General features: G+C 52.7%; 1 protein-coding gene across 3 annotated transcripts in view; it reads right to left on the reverse strand.

The window, feature by feature from the left end:
* Positions 1-9,121, reverse strand: part of pip4p1a (phosphatidylinositol-4,5-bisphosphate 4-phosphatase 1a) — a 9,317-nt gene extending 196 nt beyond the window's left edge. Inside the window, exons 1-7 of one of the 3 annotated variants that reach the window (XM_029831508.1) lie at positions 8,853-9,119; positions 7,736-7,929; positions 4,956-5,062; positions 4,383-4,488; positions 4,100-4,152; positions 3,832-3,922; positions 1-1,497 (exon numbers count right to left, since the gene is read on the reverse strand). The exon at positions 1-1,497 is cut by the window's left edge and continues 196 nt beyond it. In XM_029831508.1, coding sequence (XP_029687368.1) covers positions 1,354-1,497; positions 3,832-3,922; positions 4,100-4,152; positions 4,383-4,488; positions 4,956-5,062; positions 7,736-7,929; positions 8,853-8,970 — 813 coding nt within the window. In that variant the 5' untranslated portion in view covers positions 8,971-9,119 and the 3' untranslated portion in view covers positions 1-1,353. Of the gene's footprint in view, positions 1,498-3,831; positions 3,923-4,099; positions 4,153-4,382; positions 4,489-4,955; positions 5,063-7,735; positions 7,930-8,852 lie in introns of all 3 variants that reach the window. The other 2 variants (XM_029831506.1, XM_029831507.1) reach the window with 2 other exon arrangements.
* Positions 9,122-13,078: the final 3,957 nt, after the last annotated feature.

The raw sequence follows: 13,078 nt of genomic DNA on the forward strand, positions 1-13,078 counted from the left end.
AAACCAGGTTCACAGTTGAAGGAGAGAAATGAAGACAGGAAATAAATGACATATGAAGCACTCAAAAGGCCAGTTTCAGTCAGGCAAAGAAGCTGGATTGGTTCTGAACTTGGTTCCCACCAGAGCAGAACGAGCCCCAGGGCCTCCAGAGGCTGACTGGGTCAGAACCAGCTCAGGGAGCGCTCACAGCCGTAGTGTTGCAGTTCCACAGGCTGCCTGAAGGTGGCAGCTGGTGGGTTTGTGGCTGCGCAGCGCTCGTGTCCGTGCACAGCAGCTGGGCACTGCTGTGCACGGACACGAGCGCTGACACACAGTGGCGCTCCAAGGTGGGCCCGTGTGCCCTCAGCGTCCCGCTCTGACCCAGTCAGGATGAGCGAGGGCCTGGCGGAGGTTCCTCAGCGTCACACTTTCAGAACCCATCTCACAGCAGGACCTGCCAACACTGTGATGTCCCACAGGTCCTGAACTGCCCACAAAAGGCCGTCTGTGTGGTGTCTGCTGCGTGGGGGTCAAAGGTCAGCGGGTCTCTGTGGCTTGGCTGTGCCCTCCACCTGCAGCTGGAGGTTCCCCTCCTTGGTGAGGAGGCAGCTTCACACCAGCCCTCAACACAATCGCAGTGATGGACTGTAGACACAGACAAGGGCGTCAGCGGGACGAGTCTGGGACCACCGAGAACATCAAAGACAGAAGAATGAGGGTGGAGTAGCAGAAGGGAAGCTATGCTAACGGTTTACGGAGGGAACCGGGCCGAGCCGGTGTTCTGCTGCTGTGAACAAACATCCACACGTGGCTCCAAACATTCCATCCCGGCTCCTCACAAAATGGAGGTGTGAAGTCAGAACAAGAGCTGTCTGCAGCTCTGCCTCTGGGACCCCCCGAGGCTGGGACGCCTTCATGGAGTCAGGTGGTTCTCAGACGTGGCCGCCTGTCTTCACGTCCTGCTCAGCTCCATTCTCAGACGGGTTCCACTACATTTGGGTTCTGCTCAGAGGCTGAAGGAGGCCGACGGCCCCAAGCAGTGACCATCAGCAACCACTGGTTGGCGTCCCTGAGCCCAGGAGGAACCGAACCAGATGAGATGGTCATCAACAGCACGGGGGGGGGGGGGACACATTAAAAGATAAATGCCACACTGGCCACAATAATAAGGAGGACATTAAGCTATAGGCAGCGTCGATGCCGAAGTACGGATGTATGGATACAGCAGTCACAGCCCTCAGCACCCACTGGAGGACACCAGCAGATGGGGGGCGCCATCAGTCCTGGGTTTGACTCAATAAATATTCCATGTTTTCTTTGTTGGCAATTTCTCTCTGCAGCCAGTGAGCCGCCGATGGAAGCTGGGGAAGGGCTCTACGTGAAGTTCTGGAGGGGCTGGCTGACTCTCATACAGGCCCAGTAAAGGGCCCGGGCCAGGCTGATGAGGACCAGAAGCAGCAGCGCGGCCCATGAGGCGTAGATTCCTGGGTAGGTCCGAGCGTTCCCCCACGTTCCAGCCTGGAGGGACAAGAAGGCGGCCCACGTCAGAACATGTGACAAGCTTCACAGCACAGGAACGGAGCACAGGTTAGGGCATGTGGGCGGAGCCCTAACCCAGGGTTAGGGTCAGGCTAGGGCATGTGGGCGGAGCCTATGGCGGGAGACATGTGCCGTCTAACCTATCGAACCCTCACATCTGGCGTTGATGTAGCCCCGACAGTACTCTGGAAGCTGCTACGCTGAGCAGCACGGTGCCGCTCCGCCAGGCAGTAGTGACGGAGTTCATGTAGGAAATGAGCCTTTACAGCGTATAAAACCAGCCACAGACTTTATTCCTAATACTTCCTCCTTAATTAATTAATTGATTAAGTTGGGTTTACTTTGGTCAGACAAGCACATCTGGGAGGTTTGGAAAATGTTTCCAGATGTTTATTTCCTCTGCACCACTTCCTGTCGCTGCAATCATGGCAAAAATAAGAGTTGTGTGTATTTTTCCGGATGGCCGGTACGGTGGAGCCGTGCTGGAGGCGCTCCGCAACACACAGGCGTGTGCACGTGAACCAGAACCAGAGCTCCATCCAGCTCTCCCTCCACGAAAAGGACCTTTAATGACCGTGGTCTGGATGGACTCCGCCTCACTGGGAACGCCACCTTTCCAGAGGGTGAATCACCTGTTCCTCTCTGAGGCTTCCTGCTTCTCTCCTCATGTTGCTCTTCTTACAAAAGAAGAACAGAGACTAACCCTGACCCTGGCCCTGACCCTAACCCCAACCCTGACCCCGACCCTAACCTTGACCCTAACCCCGACCCCAACCCTGACCCCAACCCTGACCCCTAACCCCAACCCTAGCCCTGACCCTAACCCCAACCCTAGCCCTGACCCTAACCCCAACCCTAGCCCTGACCCCTAACCCCAACCCTAGCCCTGACCCCTAACCCCAACCCTAGCCCTGACCCCTGACCCTAGCCTCTCTGGCATGGATACGCCGGCTATGTTGAGCTGTCTGCGTCCAGAACCTGTCATGCTCCTCTTGCACCCTCTGCTGGTGATAAAGCAGAATCCACTGACGACCTGCATCACTTCAGGCATCAATAGCACAGACTGAAAGTGAAGCCAATGATGAACAGATCTCTGCTGCTGCAGGAAGCCCTGGATGCACAATTATCCAAGGGTTAGGGTTAGGGTTAGGGTCAGGGTCAGGGTTGGGGTTAGGGTTAGGGTCAGGGGGTTAGGGTCAGGGGGTTAGGGTTAGGGTTAGGGGTAGGGTTAGGGTTAGGGTTAGGGTTAGGGTCAGGGTCAGGGTTGGGGTTAGGGTCAGGGGGTTAGGGTTAGGGTTAGGGTTAGGGTTAGGGTTTAGGGTCAGGGTTAGGGTTAGGGTCAGGGTTGGGGTTGGGGTCAGGGTCAGGGTTGGGGTTGGGTTAGGGTTAGGGTTAGGGTTTAGGGTTAGGGTTTAGGGTTAGGGTTAGGGTTGGGGTTAGGGTTAGGGTTAGGGTCAGGGTTAGGGTTAGGGTCAGGGTTGGGGTTGGGGTCAGGGTCAGGGTTGGGGTTGGGTTAGGGTTAGGGTTAGGGTTTAGGGTCAGGGTTGGGGTTTAGGGTTAGGGTTAGGGTTGGGGTTAGGGTTAGGGTCAGGGTTGGGGTTAGGGGGTTAGGGGGTTAGGGTCAGGGTTGGGTACCACCCATCCATCATCCATCCATCCATCCATCCATCAATCCATCCATCATCCATCCATCCATCACCCATCATCCATCCCTCCACCCATCCATCCATCAATCATCCATCCATCCATCCACCCATCCATCCATCCATCCATCCATCATCCATCCATCCATCCGGGGTCAGGTCGCGGGGGCAGCAGCCTCAGCAGAGAGGCCCAGACTTCCCTCTTCCAGCTCATCCGGAGGGACTCCCGGGCGTTCCCAGGCCAGTCGAGAGACACAGTCTCTCCAACGTGTCCTGGGTCTTCCCCGGGGTCTCCTACCGGAGGGACACACCCTGAACACCTCACCAGGGAGGCGTCCAGGGGGCATCCTGACTAGATGCCCAAGGATTTGGGCATTTAAAATGATTTCCATAATGAATATGAAATGAAGCCTGTTTGATTTGACCTCTAGTACCCTGTGGGTGGGCTGCACCCGCCCCTTACTGCTCCCCCAGCCCCGCCCTCTTATCCAAATATGGTCACTCCTGGCTTCTAAAACAGCCCCTTACACAGCAGTGGGAGGGTTTCCACTTGGTCCGTACCTCATTTAGTTCCTGCTAACGGTGTCAGAAATGGAGAGCTGCTGTGAACATGCTAACCAAGGCTACAAAAGAGCTAAATAAGGAAAGGTTACAAAAGCTGTCTACTCACCATCACACCAGCACTGGAGATGCTAAATAACAGACAGAGCAGGAAACACCACAAGCTCCGCCTCCGAGGATACCGCTGACCTATGGAGGAGCTGCAGAGAGACAGAGGCAATGGTTTGACAGTGTAGGGTCGTCAGACACCTGAATTATAATCTGGGACCTAGCAAAACTCTAGCAAAACTGAGGCGAATGATGAGGACTAACGGGCTTTAAGAAGAGGCAGACTTCAGGTCGCAGCACCCTGAAGCACACATCCTATAGATACTCACACTTTCCTGCAGTGAGGGCAGCGAGCCAGCGTGCGGTCCGTGAACTCCGTCCACTGGAATTCAAGCACAACACACGTGATGATACACATGACATGGCTGCATCTGCACAGCCACAAGGTCAAGAGGTCAACAGTGCAACTTTAAGGCCTCTCGTACAACTTTATTTAGTTCACTGAAAATGAGCCAGTGCGGGGAATTGCACGCCACTCATGCGTTCACTTGTATTCTGTCTGGACGGACAGGTACCGATCCTGTCCACCCTAACGGGTGTAAAGAGCCGTACCAGGAAGGTGTTGCTGCAGTGTCCACAGGAGATGCGTGCCCCCGATGGCTGGGGCTCAGGGCTGACTGGTCCAGGGTGCACCGGGCCCAGATTAATGATCCTCTTACTGCACACAGAGACACAATCGAGTCGGCATTCACAGTGTCAGCGGCCGATGGGGGAACATCAGGTAGAGCGAGCAGTCGGTGCTCTGGTCCGAGGTCAGGCCTAGCGCCAGCCGCCCTCTCTCGCCCCCTCTCTCTCTCTAACCCGAGGCCAGGAGGTCAAACACAGCGTATCTGGGAGAAACAAGTGAAGGTGGGCAGATGCTTGCAGCCACTCAGCAGGAAGTACCTCCTTAATTAAAGCCCACAGATTCACTTGCTTTGGGAACGGAGCTCCCAAGTGTAGAAGAATCGTGGCGGACTACGAGTGTTCTGATTGGCTGCTGTGGTCCTTCTAACGAGGGTGTTGGTTCCTCCTGCCGCAGCCTTGCAACAGAAGGTGCTCAGCTTTAATGAGGGCTGCTGCTCTGGCTGCACCTTCACTCAGAGGCAGAGCATGGAAACTCACGGGGGGGGGGGCGGGTCTTACCAGTACGGCCGGGGACAGGCGATCCTCTGGGAAGTGACTTTGCAGATCAGGAGACAGTTGCAGGGGCAGCGAACGTACTTCTTCCCCGCAGGAGCGTTCTTAATAGGCTGCAGTGGGAAACAGACGCAGGGGAGGGAGAAGAGGACAGAGAGCAGCAGATGAGAAGATCATTCCCAACAGCTGGAAGGGAAGCAGAGCAGCATCATTCCCAACAGCTGGAAGGGAAGCAGAGCAGCATCATTCCCAACAGCTGGAAGGGAAGCAGAGCAGAGAAGCAGCAAAGAGAAGCAGCAACACTCTCAGGTAAGAAAGGAGCCTCCATCGTCAGCACTAACCAGCTGCTTCAGTGAGTCACGTCAGGGCTGCTGGTTCCTGCAGGAAGGACAGGAACTATTACCGGTACTAGAAAGGTTCCACCTGTTCTAATGCATCTAAACCCCCATTAGAGAGCGGCAACATCCCTGGGATCTACAGGAGCCATCCCTGGGATCTACAGGAGCCATCCCTGGGATCTACAGGAGCCATCCCTGGGATCTACAGTTCTGCAGGAGCCATTCCTGGGATCTACAGGAGCCATTCCTGGGATCTACAGGAGCCATCCCTGGGATCTACAGGAGCCATCCCTGGGATCTACAGGAGCCATCCCTGGGATCTGCAGGAGCCATCCCTGGGATCTACAGTTCTGCAGGAGCCATCCCTGGGATCTACAGTTCTGCAGGAGCCATTCCTGGGATCTACAGGAGCCATTCCTAGGATCTGCAGGAGCCATCCCTGGGATCTACAGTTCTGCAGGAGCCATTCCTGGGATCTACAGGAGCCATTCCTAGGATCTACAGGAGCCATCCCTGGGATCTACAGGAGCCATCCCTGGGATCTGCAGGAGCCATCCCTCCAGCCTGGAGGTCCCAGCCTTGAGATGACCCCCGATGCCTAACTCTCAGATCCTGGTCTCTCCGGTTGAGGCCACCCTGTCTGGGGCTACTGTCCCAGCCTGTGTCTGAACCTCCCATGACAGTGTTGGGAGGCCAATTACAAAAATATTAACTCGGAAAAAGGCACTAAGAGAGCTGCCTGTGTGTGTCTGTGTGTGTCTGTGTGGGTCTGTGTGGGTCTGTGTGGGTCTGTGTGTGTCTGTGTGGGTCTGTGTGGGTCTGTGTGTGTCTGTGTGTGTCTGTGTGTGTCTGTGTGGGTCTGTGTGTGTCTGTGTGTGTCTGTGTGTGTCTGTGTGGGTCTGTGTGTGTCTGTGTGTGTCTGTGTGTGTCTGTGTGGGTCTGTGTGTGTCTGTGTGGGTCTGTGTGTGTCTGTGTGGGTCTGTGTGGGTCTGTGTGTGTGTCTGCATAGACACAACATCACAACAATGTAATCATCTAAATCATTTATGGTATATTGCAAACATTACAATATTTGTTCAGATTTTAGCGCCCCCTGCTGGCCCGAGCCTGAAGACTCCCGGTGTAGCCTGAATACAACCGTGTTGTGTTTATCATGAACCCAGAACACAGACAGGCCACTGACAGTCACCAGAGCACAGACAGGTCACTGACAGTCACCAGAGCACAGACAGGCCACTGACAGTCACCAGAGCACAGACAGGCCACTGACAGTCACCAGAACACAGACAGGCCACTGACAGTCACCAGAGCACAGACAGGCCACTGACAGTCACCAGAGCACAGACAGGCCACTGACAGTCACCAGAACACAGACAGGCCACTGACAGTCACCAGAGCACAGACAGGCCACTGACAGTCACCAGAGCACAGACAGGCCACTGACAGTCACCAGAGCACAGACAGGCCACTGACAGTCACCAGAACACAGACAGGCCACTGACAGTCACCAGAGCACAGACAGGCCACTGACAGTCACCAGAGCACAGACAGACCACTGACAGTCACCAGAACACAGACAGGTCACTGACAGTCACCAGAGCACAGACAGACCACGGACAGTCACCAGAGCACAGACAGGCCACTGACAGTCACCAGAGCACAGACAGGCCACTGACAGTCACCAGAGCACAGACAGACCACTGACAGTCACCAGAGCACAGACAGGCCACTGACAGTCACCAGAACACAGACAGGCCACTGACAGTCACCAGAGCACAGACAGGTCACTGACAGTCACCAGAGCACAGACAGGCCACTGACAGTCACCAGAACACAGACAGGCCACTGACAGTCACCAGAGCACATAGAGGTCACTGACAGTCACCAGAGCACAGACAGGCCACTGACAGTCACCAGAACACAGACAGGCCACTGACAGTCACCAGAGCACAGACAGGTCACTGACAGTCACCAGAACACAGACAGGCCACTGACAGTCACCAGAGCACAGACAGACCACTGACAGTCACCAGAACACAGACAGGCCACTGACAGTCACCAGAGCACAGACAGACCACTGACAGTCACCAGAGCACAGACAGGTCACTGACAGTCACCAGAACACAGACAGGCCACTGACAGTCACCAGAGCACAGACAGGCCACTGACAGTCACCAGAGCACAGACAGGCCACTGACAGTCACCAGAGCACAGACAGGTCACTGACAGTCACCAGAGCACAGACAGGCCACTGAGCTGAACCTGGGCAGTGGTGCTGGAAACGGAGGCTCCGAAGGGCGGAGAATCATGTGATGGGGCAGGAATGTGGGGAGGAAATGTCTCTGTCAGCACTAAAGGTTCCTGGTGCCGGTGTGACGGTTCCTGACGGCTCAGACACACAAAGCTGTCCCACCTCCAGGGCCTCTCTGGGGGGGCGGCTCAACCTACCGTGGCTTCGTTGCAGACGCCACACTTGACCACGTGCTGGTGGATCTTGCCCTCCACGGAGATGAGGCTCTGGCACACCCTGCAGCTGATGACAGGGGCACTGCCGCTCTCTGGGGAGGTGAGAGGGGAGTAGGGGGGGGGGTCCTCCCCCAGGAGCACAGACGGCTGAGTCGGGCTGGGGAAGGGGGGGAAGTCTACGGAGCAGAAACACAAGAGAGGCATGAAGAAAATACAACTGGAGGATTGGAGCAACACAATAATTCAGTTCTCATGACACGCAAATGATTAACAACATAATACGATTTGGTCCCGAGGAGATTTAAACACTCCAGGAATGTGGAGCGCAGTGACCAGCCTGAACAGCTCTACCTTTGGGGGGTAGAAAGGAGAAAATAAAGTCCTTAGAAACAGGAGTTGCTTTTAGGGATGAAATACAAAGAAAAAGCCCACGCAAGAATTAGGACGGTACATTTATGGTGCCATCTCCATGATGGACCCATCTCCATGAGGGATCCATCTCCATGAGGGATCCATCTCCATGAGGGATCCATCGGGTCCCATCTCCATGATGGACCCATCTCCATGAGGGATCCATCGGGTCCCATCTCCATGAGGGATCCATCGGGACCCATCTCCATGATGGACCCATCTCCATGAGGGATCCATCGGGACCCATCTCCATGAGGGATCCATCATGATGGATCCATCCATGTTTTTTGTCTGCCACTGAAATCAGGCTCTGTTGAAGCCAGCTCATCAATTATTGGCTCCCAGCAGGTTTACTGTAGGAAATGTAGGTTAGAACCACAAACGCAACGTGCATTTGCGTCTCTGAAGTGCCCACTCGAAGCCTTGTGGGAGGTTAGCCGGAGATCACGAGTGATAGCTGTCAACAGCTAGCAACAGGGCTGAAAGGCTAGCTCGCTAGCTCATTTCCACCTGTCCCTCCTTCAAATATCGGGTATTTGGCCGCACCATGACGTGGTTAAAGGAACACACCAGCTTCAAACCTTTGCTTCTTGCACTGTATAAAAGCAAAGCTAGCTGGCTAACTAGGATGTGGAGCTAGGCTACCTGAGGCTGGAGTCGGGTGGAGGAGAGCACCATGGATACTCACTCTGGGGTTTGTTAGGCACACCGTAAGGCGCCGCGCCGGGAGATAACCCGCCGTTACCGCTGCCAAGAGCGCCATCTCCCAGGTCTGATAGTAACGGAGACCTCTCACCGTCCGCCATACCGAGAGCCAAGCGTTGGCAAGCGAGCGTCAGCGCAGCGGACCGATCGGTGGATGGAGGGTAGCGCTGTTGTGTCGGAAATGCCGCGTCACGTGACCGCTGCCGCCTCCGCCTCCGCCGCCTCCGCCTCCGCCGCCTCCGCCGCTGCTGCCGCTGCCGCTGCCGCTGCCTCTGCCGCTGCCGCCTCTGCCGCTGCCGCTGCCGCTGCCGCCTCTGCCGCTGCCGCCTCTGCCGCTGCCGCCTCTGCCGCTGCCGCCTCTGCCGCTGCCTCTGCCGCCTCTGCCGCTGCCGCCGCTGCCGCTGCCGCCTCTGCCGCTGCCGCTGCCGCTGCCTCTGCCGCTGCCGCCTCTGCCGCTGCCGCTGCCGCTGCCGCTGCCGCCTCCGCCGCCGCTGCCGCTGCCGCCGCCGCTGCCGCCGCCGCTGCCGCCGCCGCTGCCGCTGCCTCTGCCGCTGCCGCTGCCGCTGCCGCTGCCGCTGCCTCTGCCGCTGCCTCTGCCGCTGCCGCCTCTGCCGCCGCCGCCGCTGCCTCTGCGGTAGCGATGCGCGAAAGCGTTTGTGCACTTTCTTCCAGTGTCTTCCTCCTTTCCTGGATTAGGAAATATTTTATACCAAGGACCAGTTGAGTTGAAGCAGAGGCGAGAAAGAACTTGAAAATGTGGACTGTTTTCTGGGTTATGCAGGAAAAGGATGAAAACAGAGACGTTTGGCGACGAAAACATGGAATTGAATTTGGATCAATGTTAAACACTTAAAGGAAAGGTATTTAATGAAAACAGTAGTACTCTTTTTCATTAAATACCTTTCCTTTAAGTACTTAACACTGATCCAAATTCAATTCCATGTTCTCATTTTGCATTTGCCTTCATTTCATTGTTTTTGGTCTAGAGAATTTAGAATAAAATCTTTTGGAATTCCTGGATAAAGAAGCCAAACGTATCTTCTCTCAGGCTGGCTCCAAAAAGTGCATCGCTGTCTGGTGATCGAACCTGTTGAAAGGACACCACTGTGGTGTTCACAGCATGGCGCTGGTTCAAAACGTACTTACAGGACAGAGGACAGTATGTGGATTTAAATGGCCATAAATCCCGACGTGAAATGATCGAGGTTCCCAGGGTTCTGTCCTGGGGTCTTTATTAACGATTTTATATATATAGATGAATATTAAAGCATCGACAGACTAAATTCAACTACATTTCTTGGTCTTCATTTCTACAGATTCATTCATTTTAAGTTTCACATTGAGGTATTAATTAATATCAAAAATCCAACTGGCTTCTTCTTCAAATGAAGACATCGTCTTCCACTTCCTGCTCCGTTGATCTTCTGAGGCTTCCTGATGCACCTTTCACAGCAGGTGCAGCAGGTTTTAAACCTGTCTCAGGGCTCCACAGATTAATGGGTTCAAATAATGTTCACACTCCTTCTTTGGCTTCATAAGTGATGCTAGAAAGCAACATCTGTCCTCACATGTATAATAAAACCATTTGCTTGCATTTCACCTTTCCCTATATGTTTAATAGAATTTGCACACTTGGCTTTAATGTGTATTTAGAATATTCCCCCGTCTGAATGTGTCCAGCCTGGAAACGATGCCTGTATGTGTACGTGTACCTGTACCTGTATGTGTACCTGTATCTGTATGTGTACCTGTATCTGTACCTGTATCTGTACCTGTATCTGTACGTGTACCTGTACCTGTATGTGTACCTGTATCTGTACCTGTGTCTGTACGTGTACCTGTATCTGTATCTGTATCTGTATCTGTACCTGTACCTGTACCTGTACCTGTGTCTGTATCTGTATCTGTATCTGTACCTGTACCTGTACCTGTACCTGTATCTGTACCTGTGTCTGTACGTGTACCTGTACCTGTATCTGTACCTGTACCTGTACCTGTACCTGTATCTGTACCTGTACCTGTATCTGTACCTGTATCTGTACCTGTGTCTGTATCTGTACGTGTACGTGTACCTGTACCTGTACCTGTACCTGTACCTGTATCTGTATCTGTATCTGTATCTGTACCTGTACCTGTACCTGTATCTGTACCTGTGTCTGTACCTGTACCTGTACCTGTATCTGTACCTGTATCTGTACGTGTATCTGTATCTGTATCTGTATGTGTACCTGTACCTGTATCTGTACCTGTGTCTGTACGTGTACCTGTACCTGTACCTGTACCTGTATCTGTACATGTACCTGTACCTGTACCTGTACCTGTATCTGTACCTGTATCTGTACGTGTATCTGTACCTGTATCTGTACCTGTATCTGTACGTGTATCTGTACCTGTATCTGTACCTGTGTCTGTACGTGTACCTGTACCTGTACCTGTATCTGTACCTGTATCTGTACCTGTGTCTGTACGTGTATCTGTATCTGTACCTGTACCTGTACCTGTATCTGTACCTGTATCTGTATCTGTACCTGTATCTGTACGTGTATCTGTACCTGTATCTGTACCTGTATCTGTACCTGTGTCTGTACGTGTACCTGTACCTGTACCTGTACCTGTATCTGTACCTGTATCTGTACCTGTGTCTGTACGTGTATCTGTATCTGTACTTGTACCTGTATCTGTACCTGTACCTGTATCTGTACGTGTACCTGTATCTGTACCTGTACGTGTACCTGTGTCTGTACCTGTACCTGTACCTGTATCTGTACGTGTACCTGTATCTGTACCTGTATCTGTACGTGTACCTGTACCTGTATCTGTATCTGTATCTGTACGTGTACCTGTATCTGTACCTGTATCTGTACGTGTACCTGTATCTGTATCTGTATCTGTATCTGTACGTGTACCTGTATCTGTACCTGTATCTGTACGTGTACCTGTATCTGTACCTGTACCTGTATCTGTACGTGTACCTGTATCTGTACGTGTACCTGTACCTGTATCTGTATCTGTATCTGTACGTGTACCTGTACCTGTATCTGTACCTGTATCTGTACGTGTACCTGTATCTGTATCTGTATCTGTACGTGTACCTGTACCTGTACCTGTATCTGTACCTGTATCTGTACGTGTACCTGTATCTGTACGTGTACGTGTACCTGTATCTGTACGTGTACCTGTACCTGTATCTGTATCTGTACCTGTATCTGTACGTGTACCTGTATCTGTACGTGTACCTGTACCTGTATCTGTATCTGTACGTGTACCTGTACCTGTACCTGTACCTGTATCTGTATCTGTATCTGTACGTGTACCTGTACCTGTATCTGTATCTGTACGTGTACCTGTATCTGTATCTGTACGTGTACCTGTAACTGTACCTGTATCTGTATCTGTATCTGTACGTGTACCTGTACATGTATCTGTATCTGTACGTGTACCTGTACCTGTACGTGTACCTGTACCTGTATCTGTATCTGTACGTGTACCTGTACCTGTACCTGTATCTGTATCTGTATCTGTACGTGTACCTGTACATGTATCTGTACCTGTACCTGTACCTGTACCTGTACCTGTATCTGTACTTGTACCTGTATCTGTACCTGTACCTGTACCTGTACCTGTATCTGTACGTGTACCTGTACCTGTATCTGTACCTGTACCTGTACCTGTACCTGTACCTGTACCTGTACCTGTATCTGTATCTGTACGTGTACCTGTACATGTATCTGTACGTGTACCTGTATCTGTACGTGTACCTGTACCTGTACCTGTACCTGTACCTGTACCTGTACCTGTACCTGTATCTGTATCTGTACGTGTACCTGTACCTGTATCTGTACCTGTACCTGTACCTGTATCTGTATCTGTACGTGTACGTGTACGTGTACCTGTACCTGTACCTGTACCTGTACCTGTATCTGTACCTGTATCTGTATCTGTACGTGTACCTGTACCTGTACCTGTACCTGTATCTGTATCTGTACGTGTACCTGTACCTGTACCTGTACCTGTACCTGTATCTGTATCTGTACGTGTACGTGTACCTGTACCTGTACCTGTATCTGTACCTGTACCTGTATCTGTATCTGTACGTGTACCTGTACCTGTACCTGTATCTGTATCTGTACGTGTACCTGTACCTGTACCTGTACCTGTACCTGTATCTGTACGTGTATGCGTGCGCACGTCTGAAATAAATGCCATTCC

This window comes from Takifugu rubripes, chromosome 22 (assembly GCF_901000725.2).
Source record: "Takifugu rubripes chromosome 22, fTakRub1.2, whole genome shotgun sequence".
In the NCBI taxonomy this organism is placed as follows: Eukaryota; Metazoa; Chordata; class Actinopteri; order Tetraodontiformes; family Tetraodontidae; genus Takifugu; species Takifugu rubripes.